This window comes from Schistocerca cancellata, chromosome 3 (genome assembly GCF_023864275.1).
Source record: "Schistocerca cancellata isolate TAMUIC-IGC-003103 chromosome 3, iqSchCanc2.1, whole genome shotgun sequence".
Lineage (NCBI taxonomy): Eukaryota > Metazoa > Arthropoda > Insecta > Orthoptera > Acrididae > Schistocerca > Schistocerca cancellata.
In genome coordinates, this window is record NC_064628.1 from 840,849,885 (window position 1) to 840,869,921 (window position 20,037).

Genomic DNA, 20,037 nt, shown 5'->3' on the forward strand with positions numbered 1-20,037 from the left:
TTCTTTCCTTTTAATGAGATTTAAGCAGTTTTCGTTTGTCCCGCTGGGATATTCATCAAAATGGCTCTGAGCACTATAGGACTTAACATCTGTGGTCATCAGTCTACTAGAACTTGGAACTACTTAAACCTAACTAACCTAAGGACATCACACACATCCACGCCCGAGGCAGGATTCGAACCTGCGACCGTAGCGGTCACGCGGTTCCAAACTGAAGCGCCCAGAACCGCACGGCCACAGTGGCCGGCGGATATTCATCGTTGAAGTCAGTTGCCACCGAGCTTTTAAGACATTTTTCGTCGCCGCAGAATGTATTTTCGATAAATAATCATGGCTCTAATAGCCATCCACAAAACGTTGTCGTGTACTTACATTTCGAATGAATAGAGCACAAAAAACGTAATGTATTTTTATGTGCCCTCATCTTATACTAATGCACATTTTGATCTATTTTTTATGCTGGATAGCAAACTGTTAAGCAGCCGTCGAAAGATATTGTTCCACTCCTCTCTCAAGCCTGTTTTCAGTTCTTGCACGCTTCAGAAAGTGTGTGTTCCTTGAGAAAGACATCTGCCAAGAGCATCCCAGTCATGCGCTGTACGGTTTAGTTCCGCAGGGTATGCAAGCCAATACATGCAACGGTTTCGCTTTCCACTGTGTTTGTGTCCGACACCTCGAAGGTCCTATGTGGCGGACACTGTCGTCCACAAACAGAAAGTCGGGACCTACCGCGCTCCTGAACAGACGGACATAATCCAGAATAATCTCCCTGCAATACCGCTGTGCTAACGGCACGTCGCATAAAGATACGTAGCGGTGTTCGGCTATTGTGCTTAATGCCTGCCCATACCGTAACGCCTAGGCTTTACGGATGAGGTTCGTGGAGATTCTGTGGTGCGTAACGCGTTCTCTTCTCTCTCCACACCACATGCCACAGTGAAATGGAATTCGTCGGAGAACATCACTCTGGACCACAGTTGCTGATGCAAACCAACATGCTCCCTACCCCAACGAACTGTTTCTCGACGATGGCGTGGTTGCAGTGAGATGCATTTAACCTGCTTCCTAGCATACAAATCAGCTTGATTTAATCTCCGCGAAATGGTTCTGGGGCTACGTATCGATCCTCTTGTGACGTAGTGGTCCGTGTACGACCAAAAAAATGGCTCTGAGCACTATGGGACTTAACATCGGAGGTCATCAATCCCCTACAACTTCGAACTACTTAAACCTAACTAACCTAAGGACATCACACACATCCATGCCTGAGGCAGGATTCGAACCTGCGACCGTAACTGTCGCGCGGTTCCGGACTGAAGCGCCTAGAACCGCTCGGCAACCGTGGCCGGCATGTACGACCACCGGCATGCTTTCGCTTGGCATTTCCATCTCCAGCGACCTTCGCGAGATGACACTTTCCGACACATCCATTAGTGTAGCCACAATAGTGACACTCTAACCGGCTTCGAGCCGTCCAACTGCTCTCCCACAATAGCAAGCACTCACATGATGTGTTGCAGACAAGTTGCCGTACCACACGGAATGTCGCACTAATCGGTTCCACAACCACCTTTGTCAAATACCGTACTGTATGACCTGTCGGATGCGTACAGAGCGTTCGTGCACAGGCTTTGCTGCAGTTAACATGTCCAGCCCTTTACATTTCCTTTCAGTATCACTGATCGGGGTTTCGTACCAGTTGTCGGTTGTTCCGTAGCAGTTGGCAGTTGTTCCTTAGCAAGTGTCAGTCGTTCCTTAGCAATCGTCAAGCAGTGTACGATACAGGTATGATAAACGCCATTGTCAGACTTCTTGATAAGGAAGGCAGCAGGGGAGTTCCAAACAATTATCATCTGAGTTCCTTACTGATAGCTTATTCCAAATTATGCGAAAAATCAGTATCACTTCTACGCGGAAACTATTGACTTGGCGTGTCACAGTTTGGATTTTAGAAAACGCCGTTTACATATTTGCACGCGAAATACTATCAGTCGTAAATAACATAATGTCACAATTCATTAAATCCGGCCTGGTATTTAATCGCGGTCAATTCAAACAAGACCTCAATTAAATCAACTTCATACCATATCCTGTGAGTTGTTGTTTATCATATGATCGTGTTATGCCTCAAATAAAATGTCTACCGGCATGTGTTGATACTCGGCAGTGGCAGGACCGTGACTTATCGAGACTGCGATTATAGTTTCTCGATATTGCTACTCTCGTTGGCGAGGTTCCACAACTGTCATGCGAATATGGAGTCGAAGGGTTCAGGAGGGCCTTACTCAAAGCCGTGTAGTATCTCAAAATATCTAGGTCATTAGCGCCCGAGGGGACACACGTATTGTACTCTCAGTCGTGCAGAATCATCTCTGCTTCCCATAGCCGCCAATTTTGACAGCAGTCGTTACATTTCTGCCGGGTTAAGCCGGGTGGTTGTGCCTTGTCTTCGAGGTCTCCTTTACGTTGTCTTTCAACAAGATACCGCAAGCTGAAAAAAAGAGAGAGAGAGAGAGAGGGACTGGCGCACCACCACTTCCCATCCACTGCTCTGTCATAGAGTCAAATGCAGCAGCCAGCATGGAATGACGTGCCGTTCGCTGCCATCCGAGCTCAGTTCGACTCCGTGTCGGCCCGGTTTGGAGCCATTGCTGCACCCGGACGCGCCAGCTCTGCGTACTAAACATTGCACCCTGTGTACCACGAAATCGCCTACAAATTAAATAAGGAGTTCTTCCAGCTATACAGGCTGTTCCAGAAATGTTGCCACAAACTTCGCGACGTTGTAGAGACTATTTTGCGGGACAAATTGAGAATAAAAAAAAAACGGTTTCTGGAAACGTCATCCAACGACGCTGCAGACCGTTGAAGTTACAGGCACCGTCGCCTGCCACAAGGCCACCCCTTCGGCAGCAAACGTGACTCTGTACGCTGTCGGACCATAAGCGGAACGTCTTTCAGTATTCTTTGGTATTCAGTAACGGCGACTGGTTGCAACGATCGCCAGTGGACGAGACGAAGAAAACGATTTATTGGCACAGTCAGCGCGGATTCAGAAAATTGTTCTTGTGAAACACAACTAGCTCTTTATACTCATGAAGTAATAAGTGCTATCGACAGGGGATGTCAAATTGATTCCATATTTTTAGATCTCCAGAAGGCTTTCGACACCGTTCCTCACAAACGTCTTCTAATCAAACTGCGTGCCTATGGAATATTGCCTCGGTTGTGCGACTGGATTCGTGATTTCCTGTCAGAAAGGTCACAGTTTGTAGTAATAGACGGAAAGTCATCGAGTAAAACAGAAGTAATATCCGGCGTTCCCCAAGGAAGTGTTATAGGCCCTCTATTGTTCCTGATCTATATTAACGACATAGGAGACAATCTCAGTAGCCGTTTTGATTGTTTGCAGATGATGCTGTCATTTACCGTCTTGTAAAGTCATCAGATGACCAAAACGAATTACAAAATGTTAGATAAGATATCTGTATGGTGCGAAAAGTGGCAATTGACCCTGAATAAAGAAAAGTGCGAAGTTATTCACATGAGTGCTAAAAGAAATCAGCTAAATTTCCATTTCGCGATAAGTCACACAAATCTGAAGGCTGTAAATTGAACTATACACTTAGGGATTACAATTACAAATAACCTAAATTGGAACGACCACATAGATAATATTGTGGGTAGAGCAAACCAAAGACTGCGATTAATTGGCAGAACACTTAGAACGTGCAACAGGTCTACTAAAGAGACTGCTAACACCACGCTTGTCCTCCCTATTCCGGAGTATTGCTGTGCGGTGTGGGATCCGCATCAGGTGGGACTAACGGATGACATCGAAAAAGTACAAAGAAGGGTAGCTCGTTTTGTATTATCCCGAAATAGGGGAGATAGTGTCACAGACATGATACGTGAATTGGAGTGGCGTTTTTCGCTGCGACGGGATCTTCTCATGAAATTTCAAACACCAGTTTTCTCCTCCGATTGCGAAAACATTCTGTCGCCACCCACCTACATAGGGAGAAATGATCATCACGGTAAAATAAGAGAAATCGGGGCTCGCATGGAAAAATTTAAGTGCTCGTTTTTCCCGCGTGCCGTTCGAGGGTGGAACGGTAGAGAGACAGGAATTTATTATTTAATAATTGATTATAGAGTTTTTGTTGAATGAGAACGTTTTTATTTGAATGTCTCTATGGTTGTTATAACTTTAATTTTGGATTGAATAATCCTTATTTTTCTGTCATTTGTTATGTATATTTCTTCTTTGGTAATTTACTATAGAGAGGATTATATGTCAGGAGAAAAGAATATAAATCGTTTTATTATTACTGAATCCGCTGCCAGGCACTTTATTGTGAATAGCAGAGTAATGACGTAGATGTAGATGTAGTTGTAGTTGCTGCATAGATAGGCCTTGTCTCCTATGAACGCGTTTATCTATTGTCTTGCTGGATGACGCTTCCGGACGTGGGTTACTATCTCCAGTTTATTTTTTCTGCTGCATACCGAAATACATCCGAGATTTTATAGAGTTCTGGGAGAAAAATAAACTGCGGATGTAAACCTGTGTCTGAATACAGTCATCCACCGAAGCAACAGAGCATCGCATTCATATGAGACAAGGCCTTTCTATGCAGCAGCTAACTCCGTCTTCTCCAGTGGCGATCGTGGCAATCACTCACCATCATTGAATAACAAACAACATTGCGATTCAAAATTGGTTCAAATGGCTCTGAGCACTATGGGACTTAACTACCAAGGTCATCAGTCCCCTAGAACTTAGAACTACTTAAACCTAACTAACCTAAGGTCATCACACACATCCATGCCCGAGGCAGGATTTGAACCTGCGACCGTAGCGGTCGCGCGGTTCCAGACTCTAGCGCCTAGAACCGCTCGGCCACTCCATCATTACGAGATGTTCTGCCTACGGTCCGTCAGCGTACAAAGTAGTCGCAGACACGGGTTTATTTCGGCAGTATCTAGCGTCGTTGGATGACGTTTCCGGACACGAGTTCCTACCTCAATCTGTTCCTCAAGACAGCCTCTACAACTCCTCGAAGTTTTGTCGCTTTATTTCTGGACCACCCTGTACACTCATAGTCTGTAGGATACCGCTGTTTGCTACCCTTGCTGGTGTTGCAGTTTCATTGGTTATCGTAACATTGGTCACTGCGGGTCATTAGTGTTGCAGATACGAGTAGAATGAGCTCCGGTCCGGTCACGATAGGCACGTATCGCCGATGTGTGCGGGGCAGGGCCACTGTCGGTGTTATTCAGCAAACCGGTGCCGGGTGGTCCGCTCCGCTCCACGCTGGATATTCGCGGCGCCAGGCCTATAATGTACACAACAGCTAGTCTGCTCCGTCCTCTTCTGTGGATTCCAGAAGTCGCTTCACTAGGCTTGCAAAGTCCCTGTTGTAGTCTTCACTCTGAAGACTGGTTTAATGCAGCTTCCCACGCTCGTCTATGCTGTGCAAGTCACTCCGTCTCACCATGGCCACCAAAACCTGCATCAATTTCAAACCTGCGTAGAGTATTAGAACCTTCTGCTTGTTAAGGACACGGCCGATTATTACCTATCCACCTTTACTAAATCCCACCTGGTGCTCCGCCTCTAATTAACTCGTTGTCAACGGGATGTTAAGCCCTAACCTTGTATGAATATTCAGTCACTTGCCTCATGGCCTCGTGCAGCCCTAACTAAGAGTCACACCTAACGCATTTCGTAAACGGACAACTAATGAAGTTAAAGTTTGTTGTGATAATAACAGTGTATTGTTAAAAGCTTACTTCGCATTTTAAAAAGGATGTATGGAAATATAAATGATAAGACTCCACCATGATATTTAAATGTAAGCAGAAGAAACATAATTTCTTGTACAGTATACATCTCCATAGTCTTATTGATGGAAAAGCTGTATCCAATGCAAAACTTGGAAGAATGGTCTCCACTGTATCATTCGTCCCAGGGGTGGTCCCTAACTTCTATTGGATCTTGGAAGACATGCAGGGTAAACGTATGGAAACTTGGAACTTTGGATCGATCCATGACTCTTGCACTGAAAACGCAACTGCTAGTGCACTGCCTCCAAAACACATAGATCTGAGTTCGAATACTGGTCCGACACACAGTTGTAATCAAATGTCTTCATAGTACATATGCTGCTAAAGAGTAGTTAATACACTACTGGCCATTAAAATTGCTACACCAAGAAGAAAGGCAGAGGATAAACGGGTATTCATTGGACAAATATATTATACTAGAACTGACATGTGATTACATTTTCACGCAATTTGGGTGCATAGATCCTGAGAAATCAGTACCCAGAACAGCCACCTCTGGCCGTAATAACGGCCTTGACACGCCTGGGCATTGGGTCAAACAGAGCTTGGATGGCGTGTACAGGTACAGCTGCCCATGCAGCTTCAACACGATACCACAGTTAATCACGAGTAGTGACTGGCGTATTGTGACGAGCCAGTTGCTCGGCCACCATTGACCAGACGTTTTCAGTTGGTGAGAGATCTGGAGAATGTGCTGGCCAGGGAAGCAGTCGAACATTCTCTGTATCCAGAAAGGCCCGTACGGTACCATGCGGTCGTGCATTATCCTGCTGAAACGTAGGGTTTCGCAGGGATCGAGTGAAGGGTACAGCCACGGGTCGTAACACGTCTGAAAAGTCACGTCCACTGTTCAGAGGCCGTCAGTCCGAACAAGAGGTGACCGAGACGTGTAACCAATGGCACCCCATACCATCATGCCGGGTGATACCCTAGTATGGCGATGACGAATACACGCTTCCAATGTGCGTTCACCGTGATGTCGCCAAACATGGACGCGACCGTCATGATGCTGTAAACAGAACCTGGATTCATCCGAAAAAATGACGTTTTGCCATTCGTGCACCCAGGTTCGTCGTTGAGTACACCATCGCAGGCGCTCCTGTCTGTGATACAGCGTCAAGGGTAATCGCAGCCATGGTCTCCGAGCTGATAGTCCATGCTGCTGCAAACGTCGTCGAACTGTTCGTGCAGATGGTTGTTGTCTTGCAAACGTCCCCATCTGTTGACTCAGGGATCGAGACGTGGCTGCACGATCCGTTACAGCCATGCGGATAAGATGCCTGTCATCTCGACTGCTAGTGATACGAGGCCGTTGGGATCCAGCACGGCGTTCCGTATTACCCTACTGAACCCACCGATTCCATATTCTACCAGCAGTCATTGGATCTCGACCAATGCGAGCAGCAATGTCGCGATACGATAAACCGCAATCGCGATAGGCTACAATCCAAACTTTATCAAAGTCGGAAACGTATGGTACGCTTTTCTCCTCGTTACACGAGGCATCACAACAACGTTTCACCAGGCAACGCCGGTAAACTGCTGTTTGTGTATGAGAAATCGGTTGGAAACTTTCCTCATGTCAGCACGTTGTAGGTGTCGCCACCGGCGCCAACCTTGTGAGAATGCTGTGAAATGCTAATCATTTGCAGATCACAAAATCTTCTTCCTGTCGGTTCAATTTCGCGTCTGTAGCACGTCATCTTCGTGGTGTAGCAATTTTAATGGCCAGTGGTGTATATCATGTTTACAAGGTATTTATTCTCACTTGAACTGCTGACATTGAATGGTTCTGGAAAGAAATTAGACGACTATGATATCGAGAATAATGCCGACTGCAGGCGCCTGCCAGAGGGACTTTACTACCTTACTGCTTGGAAACGTTCGTGGGCCACAGTTTACCATTATGAACGGATATCGAGCATGACCTTCTCTTTCTCTACATCTTTACTAAACTTTTTTGCAGTTTATTCCAAAACAACGAGAACTTCAGAATTCCGTAAAACGGTGCAGCGCGAGGTAGTGACTTCCTGTGTAAAAGTCACCAAACAGGTATGATGCAGAATCACAATTTTGATCCTTAACAAATCCAAGATTTATCATCGTGAGTGTTCTACGTCTGACTACATTTAATTGTAATTTTAGAATCGCCTCGCGAGTGCACAGCAATAAACGCTGATAGGAATTTGTTGGGTAATACTGATCGGTAGCGACTTGAAAACTCGCATACTGACGAAGTCGCTACAAGCGCCCTTGAGGTCAGTGGAGCAGTCGACGAGTTATTGCATCAAAGTTTCTTATCTGCTCTCGTTCTGTTAGTTCTCTGCACTCTATACATAAGTCGCACACAGCAGACAAAACGACACAGTTATACAAAGCAACTTTCACAATACACATATTCAAAGATATGATATTTGTTTCGTATATGTTCTGGCATACTTCAAATAAATGTACTGATATATCCGATACAGCTCCAAAACAGATATGTGTACTACACAAACAGTTGCGAATTAATACAAGTTGTCCTCGGCGGAATGGTCACTATTCAGTAATATTACAGGAATGATCATTCCAAGGAAAAAAGTCTAGTAAACATGGGGTCTAAAACGCATACGTTAAGAGCCATGAGCATTTTTTCGGTAGAGGAGGAGTATTTCACAGTATCGAAGTTGAAGATGTACTCTTCATTTGCATTTTAGAGCCCATGTTTACTAGACTTTTCTGATCGTTCATGTCATACCCCTGAATACCTACAATTCCTACAGGTACACCCTTTATATTAATAAAGGAAGTAAAATTCCGTGAAAATTAATGCTCCTCTACTTGCTACTACCTAGAAACATTGTGTGTGACTGGGACATTGTGCTGCAGGAGGAATGGAAAACTTCTGATTGTTTTTCAAAGTGGAAAGAAGCAACTTGAGTGAGTCTTGTTGTGTAGTGCACCAGCCAGTGTCGCATGATAACGTGTGAGAGACCTGCTTCACCTGGTGTCACGACGTCTTTTATCTTTTGTCAGATGTTGGGCTGTGTAACTTGCAGGTTGGTCTTCTCAGGTTTTCCTTTGTTGCCCCAGCTTGTCTTGTCCCTTTCTTGGAGATGTAGGTGTATTTTTGAGAATCTTAGTGTTGGCCATTCCACCTATGTTATGTATCCCTTTTGTTCTGAAGTCTTGCACGTAATATCTTATGATAAGTATTTGTAACTTTTTTATTTTTGGTAATCCTAGTGTGGACCATTCCACCGAACTTACATACCGATTTTGTTCTGAAGTCCTGCACGTAGAATCTTATAATATGTATTTGTAATTTTGTCATTATTTATATATTTCTTTTCCCGCTTTGAACCAGCCGGCCGGTGTGGCCGGGCGGTTCTAAGCGCTTCAGTTTGGAACCGCGTGACCGCTACGGTCGCAGATTCGAATCCTGCCTCGGGCATGGATGTCTGTCACGTCCTTAGGTTAGTTAGGTTTAAGTAGTTCTAAGTTCTAGGGGACTGATGACCTTACAAGTTGTGTCCCATAGTGCTCAGAGCCATTTTGAACCGTTCAATTTTTCTAAACAAAAACTTCATTTCTACTTTCCTTAATTTTCCTTATTTCTTCGTCTATAGCAACACACGAAAAAAAAGAAAATATGCTAAATTTCGTATTGATTCTTTTTAGAGCGTAAGTAAAATACACACACGTGCGCGCTCGCGCGCGTTACTCTGTGCTACCGGATCGGAGGAACACATGGTTTGCCAGATCCGGTTAGGAATGGAGGAAGGAGGAGTGGCAGGCAGGTAGACGGGCTAGACATGTGATGCACTGGTGTCCGAGCCAGTGGACAGCGGCGCATGCTAAAGGCGACACGGGGACGCGATTTGGGAGGAGGGTGACAGGACGGAGGAAGAGGAAACCGCCTGTGGGCCGGAGAGAGTGAGGAGAGTGGATTATCAGACATTGAGGCCAGGAAGTTACGGGAGCAAAGGATGTGTTGTAAGGATAAACCCCTTCTGTATAGTTCAGAGAAGCTGGTTGTGAAGGAAAGAATCCAGGTGACCCAGGCTGTGAAGCAGTCACTGAAAACTGAGCATGTTATTCTTAGCTGCATGTTGAGCCACTTGGTGGTCAGCTTTGTTCTTGGCAACAGTTTGGCGGTGGCCATTCATCTTGGTGGAGAGCTGATTGATACTCATACTCACATAAAAAGCTATGCACTATTTGCAGCTGAACTGGTATGTGATATGGCTGCTTTCACAAGTGACACTGTCTCTGATAGTGCAGGACAAGCTTGTGACAGAACTGGAGTGGGAGGATTGGGTAGAACTTGTACCTTAGTCTACCACAGAGTTATGATCCCTGTGGCAATGGGTTGGGAATAGAGTGGCATAAGGATGGTCTAGGATACTGTGTAGGTTGGGTGGGCGATGTAGCACCACTTTAAGAGGGGTGGGAAATGTTTTGGGTAGGATGTCTCTCATTTCAGGGCATGATGAGAGATAATTAGAGCCCTGACAAAGGATATGGTTCAGTTGTTCCAGTCCATGGTGGTACTGCGTGGCGGGGGGTAGCTGATTCATGAGGGTGGTGGGAGGATTGGAGGTGTGTGAGGATGTGGCACAAGAAATCTGTTTCTGGACTAGGTTTGCAGGGGAGGGGTATGCTTGTCTGTGAAGCCCTTAGTGATACCTTCAGCATATTGGGTAAGGGATTTCTGATCACCGCATGTAAGTCATCCATAGGTGACTAGTCTGCGTGGGAGGGATTTATTGTTGTGGAACGGATGGCAGCTGACAAAATGTACTGTTGGTTGTTAGAGAGTTTAATGTGGACACAGGTGTGGATGAAGTCATGACAGAGGTGGAAGTCAACTACCAGGAAAGTGGCTCATTAAGGAGGACCAGGTGAATTGGAGCTGAGACGTGTTGAGATTGTGAAGGAATGAGGATAGGGTCTCTTGGCCCTGATAAAGATGATAAAGGTATCATCAATGAACCTGAACCAGACTAGAGTTTGTGAGTTTTGGAGCCTAGGAAGGTTTCCTCCAGATGGTTCATAAATAGGTTGGCATTGGTGGGTGCCATGTGGGTACTGCCGATCTGTTTGTATTCTTTCCCTTCAAAGGAAAAGGAATTCTGAGTCCGGATATAGCAAGTAAGGTGTATAAGGAATGACGTGATGGGTCTGGAACCTAAAGGACCTTGGGAGAGGTAGTGTTCGATAGTGGCAAGGCCATGGGCATGAAGGATATTAGTGAATAGGGAGTGGCATCAACAGTGACGAAAAGGGATGCAGGGGATGGTGGAATGTCAAAAATGGCTCTAAGCACTATGGGACTTAACATCTGAGGTCATCAGTCCCCTAGACTTAGAACTACTTAAACCTAACTAACCTAAGGACATCACACACATCCATGCCCGAGGCAGGATTCGAACCTACGACTGTAGCAATAGCGCCGTTCCGGACTGAAGCGCCTAGAATCGCTCGGCCACACCAGCAGGCGTGGAATGTCAGTAAAGGAACTGGTTAGTATCTTTGATGTTGGAAGCTAGGTTTTGCGCTGTTGGCTGGAGGTGTTGATCAACAAGAGTGAAAATTCTTTCAGCGAGAGCACAATAGTCCGCTACAGTGGAGTTTGCAGGATTGTTGGCATTGTGGATTTTATAGAGCATGTATAAGGAGTGTGTGGATGTACCAGGACATATGTGCAAACAGCCATGTCGTGTACTAACTCTGCTGCAAATACTGCACAGCCTTCTATGTCAGTACGAATACCAGTGAGCTGTCCACTAGAATGAATGGCACCAGCTTCTCTAAACTGTGCAGAAGGGAATTAGCCTCGCAACACATCCTTGACTGCCGCAATTGTCCTGGCTTCAGTGTCCGGTAACACACTGTCCACACATCCTCCATTCAACAATTTCCCCCTCTTCCACTCTGCACCCGCTTCCTGTCCATATCACCTTCAGCATGTGCCACTCCCACCGGATCCAACAACCATGCCTAGCCTAAGTACCCCCCACCCCTCCATCCTCCATTCCTAAACGGATTTGGCAAACAAATGCCTCTCTCCGAGCTAGCCACTCGCCCCCAATCTCTCTCCCTGCGTCCTGCCTCTTTTTCCTTCTACCCAAATTACCCAACACAATGCCACCACAATCTAGTAGTCCAACTGTCGAAATACAGCACTTTCAGTGCTCGTCCAGCCAGCACCATGTAGGGGCATATGCTTCCCTATGTGTGTCTTTGTGTGTGTGTGTGTGTGTGTGTGAATGTGTGTGTGTGTGTGTGTGTGTGTGTATGTTATTATAGCTCACAAAAAGTTCACTTCGAAAACTAGCAAGTATTCTTTCTTTTTGTGAGTGCCTATTGACGACTCAACCATTTTGCTTTTCGGTGAGTGGTGTCCCTTAATTTATCTTTGAATTACTGTTAGTGAAACATTAACGGGATTTAGTTCCAGCGTCCGTTCCTTGTACGATAATTTCTACTATAGGAATTGGAAAGAATTTAAAGTTCGTATTTCCTTATTTTTTGTTACTGATTTGGAGCGCTGTTTATTCCTAGAGTAAAATAACTTTTTGATTAACAAATTTGACTGCTGGGGCGGAGTGGGGGGGGGGGGGGGGGCAGTGTTGTCAGCGTACAGCCAGCCGCGCTTGACAAAGGCTTTGCATGAACCTATAAAACTGGCAACACAGCTGGCATATGGCTCTCGAGAAAGAACTACGTTTGGCAAGCCCCTACCACTCGGCTCTCTGATACACCAAATTTATTTTTATCGAAGTGTAGCAGGTATTAGTTATCTATGTGTAAGTGTCTGTGGCTTTATGTATTAGTTGAAATTTCAAGAGTAGCCGCTGCAGTTATTCAAGTTGTATTCTTAAGTGGATCTTTGCAAGGATTCCTCTCTGTCAAATATTACTATCTAGACTACATAAAATGAAACAGTCGTTAGGCATTTATTATTCAGTAATTTGTGTAGGAAGCCCATAATATTCTGCATCTGTTGGCATAATAGCTCATTATAAGTAAAACTAAACTCCATCTGAACAGGCCTCGGGAGACCCTAAAAGCACTGAGCGAACGCCGTGTCATCCTCAGCCTATAGGCATCATGACATGTGGATGTGAAGGGAAGTGTGATCAGCACACCGCTCTCCTGGCCATGTCAGTTGACGAGACCGGAGCCGCTATTTCGCAATCAAGTAGCTCCTCAATTTGTCTCACAAGGAGTGAGTGCACCCCACTCGTCAACAGTGCTCTGCAGTCCGGACGGTCATCCATCCATGTTTTATTCAAGCCAGGCAGCGCTTAACTTCGGCTATATGACGGAAACCAGTGGTACCACTGCAACAAGGCCGCTGGCATACTGTGTCATTTGCATGAAAATAAGCATCATTTCGGACATACGATCAGGCCACACTAGAATCGATTGTGTTTTGTAATCCGACTGGAGCACAGCCCTACAAGCCTCAAGAGAACTGTCCTCCGTTTTAAGTGAAGTGCAAAATGTCTGCATAACGTTTTAGAAGAATACTTTTTGTTCAGATTCAAATTCAAATTTTCAGTGATGAGCTATGTATAATGCGAGTGAGACTGTTCTGCTCACCTGTCTTCTTTGCCCTTTCCTTCTGATCGACAATGCAAGATCCCCTCGCTTCTAAACTGATATTGTCATTACTCAGCTTAGCCGCGAGTCCGTAGAGGGTGGTATATGTGACGTACGGTAGGCTATAACTGGTCAGCATTTCCACCCGGAATTTGCTAGTGTAAGTCGGATCTTACTTGACCAGCCTTGGTGGGTCGTGTCGTCGGATTTCCTACTACCTGTGCGCGGTCCAGCTCTCGTAAATGTCGTCCCGTGCAGATTCTTCATTGACGCATTGGATGTCTCTGTCGGTGGAAGCTAATTATCTGAAATTGCTGTCGGTCAATTTTGGTGTATCTATTTACTCGAAAATAACATTCAGAATGCCATAATATCACTTTTATTCCTCTAAGATCAATACTAAAACACTCATGTCACAAACTACTCGTAACCGAGAGCATGGCTACCATCGAACAAGACAGGAAGAGCTCTTAACGCCGACTGCCAACTTTGGCGCGCAGTCCGTATCTCTTACTAGTTTCGTCACAGTTCGTGGATTTCCGATCAAGTTCGTACTTACTAAGATATGCATTTGTTAATGAACGGGTGTGAATTTTAACGAGGCAAAATTATGATAAATAGTTTTAAACATCCAGAGGCTCCTCCTAGTATTCACGTTGTCATAAATGACTTTAATTATTCAATATAAATAAACAAAATCAGTGACTTTGGCGTCAAGATGGCGGTACTTCCCGTCATGTATATTTCCTAGGCTGACGCTTGTTGCTACGGTCCAGCGCCGACATCTGGTCGTTTCGTCACCTAGCCAGCCAGCGTGAGAAATGCTCTCCGAGTCATGGCCGGCTACGGATTACAGCACTTCCTAACTATCGTCAATGCATCAATGAGAGAGAATAATTTATTACAACTGGTAAAAATGTCTTCCTCACGTAAGAGGCACCTTACAACAAGCTTCCTGTACGTATCTCACTGCTTTAATAGACACAGCAACTCCAAGGTAGCGATAAAATGGGAATTTTCCCGTACGAACATTTCACGAGTGTACCGTGAATATCTCGAATCCAATAAAACATCAAACCTCCGACATCGGTGCGGCCAGAAAAAGGTCTTGCAAAAACGGGACCAACGACGACTGAAGAGAATCGTTCAACTTGACAGAAGTGCAACCCTTCCGCAAATTGCTGCAGATTTCAATGCTGGGCCATTTATGTAGGGCCCAGTCGGATTACACATCTGCCAGTTTCTGCGATACTGTACACGAGTTTTGGGCAGCGAAAGCTCGCGCTGTCTGTCTTCTGCAGTGTTATTTTTTCCAAGTGCCGCTATGGCCTTTAATTCTGCTGTTTAAAGTTACGTTGCAATTTTAGAGCGATTTTGAGTCATTCCATTTGTTAATTGAGAGAGGCTTCCCTTTTATAACCTTATTGCTTCTGGAAGTTATTTAAACATTATACTAGTGGTTGAGATAACAAACGTGGTTCTTGTTTAATGTAAATTTTACTTATTTTCATATAGTTGGGGAGCGCTGTAACCCTTGTTGCTATCATTTCTGTTTGGTGAGGTTTTCAACTCCGTGTTCTTCTTTGGCCACCTTCTGTTTTAGTATGACTATTTTTGGACTGAGGACTACTATGTGGCCGGTTCAGTTTTGTTGTTGTTGTTGTGGTCTTCAGTCCTGAGACTGGTTTGATGCAGCTCTCCATGCTACTCTATCCTGTGCAAACTGCTTCATCCCCCAGTACGTACTGCAGCCTACATCCTTCTGAATCTGCTTAGTGTATTCATCTCTTGCTCTCCCTCTACGATTTTTACCCTCCACGCTGCCCTCCAATACTAAATTAGTGATCCCTTGATGCCTCAGAACATGTCCTACCAACCGATTCCTTTTTCTAGTCAAGTTGTGCCACAAACTCCTCCCCAATTCTATTCAATACCTCCTTATTAGTTATGTGATCTACCCATTTAATCTACAGCATTCTTCTGTAGCACCACATTTCGAAAGCTTCTGTTCTTGTTCAAACTATTTATCGTCCATGTTTCACTTCCATACATGGCTACACTCCATACAAATACTTCCTGACACTTAAATCCATACTCGATGTTAACAAATTTTTCTGCTTCAGAAACGCTTTCCTTGCCATTGCCAGTCTACATTTTATATCCTCTCTACTTCGACCATCATCAGTTATTTTGCTCCCTAAATAACAAAACTCCTTTACTACTTTAAGTGTCTCATCTTCTAATCTCATTCCCTCAGCATCATCCCACTTAATTCGACTACATTTCATTATCCTCGGTTTGGTTTTGTTGATGTTCATCTTATATCCTCCTTTCAAGACACTGTCCATTCCGTTCAACTGCTCTTCCAAGTCCTTTGCTGTCTCTGATTCAAATGGCTCTAATCACTATGGGACTCAACATCTTAGGTCATAAGTCCCCTAGAACTTAGAACTACTTAAACCTAACTAACCTAAGGACATCACACACATCCATGCCTGAGGCAGGATTCGAACCTGCGACCGTAGCAGTCCCGCGGTTCCGGACTGGAGCGCCAGAACCGCTAGACCACTGCGGCCGGCTTGCTGTCTCTGACAGAATTACAATGTCATCGGCGAACCTTAAAGTTTTTATTTCTTCTCCATGCATTTTAATACCTACTCCGATTTTTTTTTCTTTTGTTTCCTTTACTGCTTGCTCAATATACAGATTGAATAACATCGGGGATAGGCTACAACCCTGTCTCACTTCCTTCCCAACCACTGCTTCACTTTCATGTCCCTCGACTCTTGTAACTGCCATCTGGTTTCTGTACAAATTGTAAATAGCCTTTCGCTCCCTGTATTTTACCCCTGCCACCTTCAGAATTTGAAAGAGAGTATTCCAGTCAACATTGTCAAAAGCTTTCTCTAAGTCTAAAAATGCTAGAAACGTAGGTTTGCCTTTTCTTAATCTAGCTTCTAAGATAAATCGTAGGGTCAGCATTGCCTCACGTGTTCCAATATTTCTACGGAATCCAAACTGATCTTCCCCGAGGACATGTGTATGTTGTACAGTTCTGCCACAAATCGATGTCACAGTGTATTGACCCTCTGTGTAATGCGTCGCACCTTCAACTGTCGCGACGTTGGTTAACTTTCTTTTGTTGTCCACTGTGGATCGACCTTATGGCTCAAATGGTTCAAATGGTTCTGAGCACTGTGGGACTTAACATCTACGGTCATCAGTCCCCTAGAACTTAGAACTACTTAAACCTAACTAACCAAGGACATCACACAACACCCAGCCATCAGGAGGCAGAGAAAATCCCTGACCCCGCCGGGAATCGAACCCGGGAATTCGGGCGTGGGAAGTGAGAACGCTACCGCACGACCACGAGCTGCGGCAATCGACCTTATGAGCCGGTCGCCCTTTGTTGCAGAGAGAACGATGGCGCTGAGGCGGTGGTTCTCGCCGCTGCCGCTGCTGGTGCTGGCGCTGCTGTGCGGCTCGTCGCAGGGCTTCCGGTGCACGCGCGAGCCCCGGCCGGAGCACTCGGCCGTGCTCAAGAGCCCCGGAGACAACGGCTTCCGCATCACCGTCACCGGGGAGCCCGAGATGTACGTCCCTGGCTCCGTCTACACGTGTGAGTACCTCCTCTCTCCGATCCGCTACACTAAAAGCCGGGACAGGGACCGTCTTCCTGCTTGCGGTGGGTCCAGCTAATGCTCGGTTTACACTAGCAAGTTATTGCAGCAATTTACTTGGGCGGCGGAACTTGCCGCGCGATTTGCGAGTGTAAACATATCGCCAAGTCGACTTGCGACCGTAGCAATTTATTGCGGAAGTGACTTGCTGCACGTTTTCCGCTTCCAGTGTGAACACCACGCAAGTAACTTGCAGCTTTTAGGATTTATTTCTATTTCCGGAACTAGGAAGCGCAAGTTATAGTAAGTATGTCGTCTGCATAACACTCATATTTAACATTTTACTTAATGTGATGACTTAATTTTATGCAACTGTATTATGTGCAAACAAATTTCAGAAATGGAGGAGAAACGGGAATGGATGAAGCAGGATACAGAACATTTTGTTGAAGCCACGGAGAGCTACCCCAAAATGCGGAACGTGCATACGCGAGACTTTAAGGATAGAGTGAAGAAGATGAGCGCATTAAATGAAATCTCGTCGATATTCGACACATCAAAAGAAGTACATAGACAGTAGCATAACTTGAAGACACAATCCCTTTGCCACCTGCATCCACTCGCTTGTTGTTTTAGGAGTCTAGAAAAAGACGATGTGTAATTATTACATGTTCTATTTACTTAGCTTGTCACTTTCCATTTTATGAGCATTAGAAAAAAAAACATTTTTATAAGCATATCACTCTATAAAATGCAGTTTATTTCAATAAAAATTTAATTTCATTGTTGTGTTTTCACATACCTTCAAATAATTTTCCCTTTTCACGACGTTAAAAATGGCTCTACATACATTGGGTACGATCAGAGAAATCGTGCTGACGGGAATATGAAACAAGTACATTACGGACTTGTATGAGTCTCCTACAAAGAAAAGATTTCAAAATTCAAACTTTTTTTGGTTGTATGTTTCACATAAATAAATGAAATGCCTATTTTATTCGTAGCTCACCAGTAGCTATAAATCATAGAGTGACTAGCAAACGTTCCTTTGCTGAAATAGCAGTACCGAAGTTTGTGTCTCGTTTTGATATGACGGGAGCTATTAACATCAACAAATACTCCAGATCATTTGAGGACATTCTGCAAAAGTTTTCAAAAGTATCCTCGCTCTCGATACTAAGTTCTTGCAAAAGGTTATTACAGGCACCATTTTGCGATATTCTCATTATCTACTCTCTAACCCAAATACTTATCTTTTTCTTTTTCACGTTTTGCATTACAATTACAAGAGCTCCAGCACATCTCACCCGCCAACTTGTCATTTTACACTTCGGCTGATACTCGTAGTAGTACTGAAAGCATATGTAAACAGCATCAGCAAGTTGTTGACGCAAGTTTCTTGCCAAAGAACTTGCAGAAGAATCTTGCTTAATTCTTGCGCTGCTGTGTAAACACAGCTGCAAGCGGCTAGGAATAACTTGCAGCAATAACTTCTGCAAGCGACTTGCTAGTGTAAACTCAGTTTAATAGAGGAGAACTATCAACTTATTTAAAGGACAAAATGAGGACATACGTTTCTGATCTTGTTAATGTAGGACAGTAGGGGTTATAGCTGAAAGGTGAAAAGTATAATGCGCAATGCAATTCAAGGGTAACTTTTTCGGAACCCCGTAATTGCTGCCAGTAGAAGCCTTAAAATTGGCTTAAAGGTGCCTACAACCTAACTCTGTAATGGTGTAAAAGTGTGGCGCCCTGCGACGTCACCGCCGGATTCAGCGACGCATCAAACAGCAAGCTGGCGACACATGGGAAAAAAAGGCCGGTGGTAAGAAGTTCATATGACGTGTAAAGTGGGTTATTGACGTCACATTGGCACCAAATTTCACCACATTCTATCCAAAGTCACCGTGGACGTGTCAAACGATGGGAAAGTTGCCACAAACCCTCTTACCCACATTTCTCCCTTTCTTTTGACGCCACTGTGATGGAGGTCAGAACCGCGACGCCCAGCGTTGAAATCACGCAGTTTTCTTATGGGTGGCCAAGGAGAATATTTCCAAATTGACACGAAGAGGCTTCAGGGGGTGACATTAAGAGCGTCCATGAAACCATCCTTTACCCAGGAGCATTGATTCCCACACACTTCCTGGTCGAAAATGACAGTTCGCAGTGCGCTGAGCGACAGCACAATGTTCTTGGCAACATTTGACACTGTTGACAGTTGACGCCCCCAGACGATTCAACACTTCAGTAAGGACACCGTGGGCCAGCAACCTTTTGAGTGGAGCATGTGAGGTAACGGCCAAGTTGTGGCGTCCTGAAAATATTCTGAGTTGGCGTGGGCGTGCGGGGGACTCTCGGCGGGCCGCGGCTCGTCGGCGGCCGCATGGTGTCGAAAAAAAAAAAAGGTTCAAATGGCTCTGAGCACCATGGGACTTAACTGCTGTGGTCTTCAGTCCCCTAGAACTTAGAACTACGAGGTGCATTCAAGTTCTAAGGCCGCCGATTTCTTTTTCTAATTAACTACTCACCCGAAATCGATGAAACTGGCATTACTTCTCGACGTAATCGCCCTGCAGACGTACACATTTTTCACAACGCTGACGCCATGATTCCATGGCAGCGGCGAAGGTTTCTTTAGGAGTCTGTTTTGACCACTGGAAAATCGCTGAGGCAATAGCAGCACGGCTGGTGAATGTGCGGCCACGGAGAGTGCCTTTCATTGTTGGAAAAAGCCAAAAGTCACTAGGAGCCAGGTCAGGTGAGTAGGGAGCATGAGGAATCACTTCAAAGTTGTTATCACGAAGAAACTGTTGCGTAACGTTAGCTCGATGTGCGGGTGCGTTGTCTTGGTGAAACAGCACACGCGCAGCCCTTCCCGGACGTTTTTGTTGCAGTGCAGGAAGGAATTTGTTCTTCAAAACATTTTCGTAGGATGCACCTGTTACCGTAGTGCCCTTTGGAACGCAAT

The 20,037-nt window shown here is 45.1% G+C and overlaps 1 protein-coding gene across 1 annotated transcript in view; it reads left to right on the forward strand.

Annotated features, from left to right (window-relative positions):
* LOC126175894 (spondin-1) overlaps positions 1-20,037 on the forward strand; it is a 211,238-nt gene that overhangs the window by 75,877 nt on the left and 115,324 nt on the right. The window contains exon 2 of the mRNA XM_049922950.1: positions 16,862-17,065. Within this exon, the coding sequence (XP_049778907.1) occupies positions 16,870-17,065 (196 nt within the window). The 5' untranslated portion in view covers positions 16,862-16,869. The remainder of the gene's footprint in view (positions 1-16,861; positions 17,066-20,037) is intronic.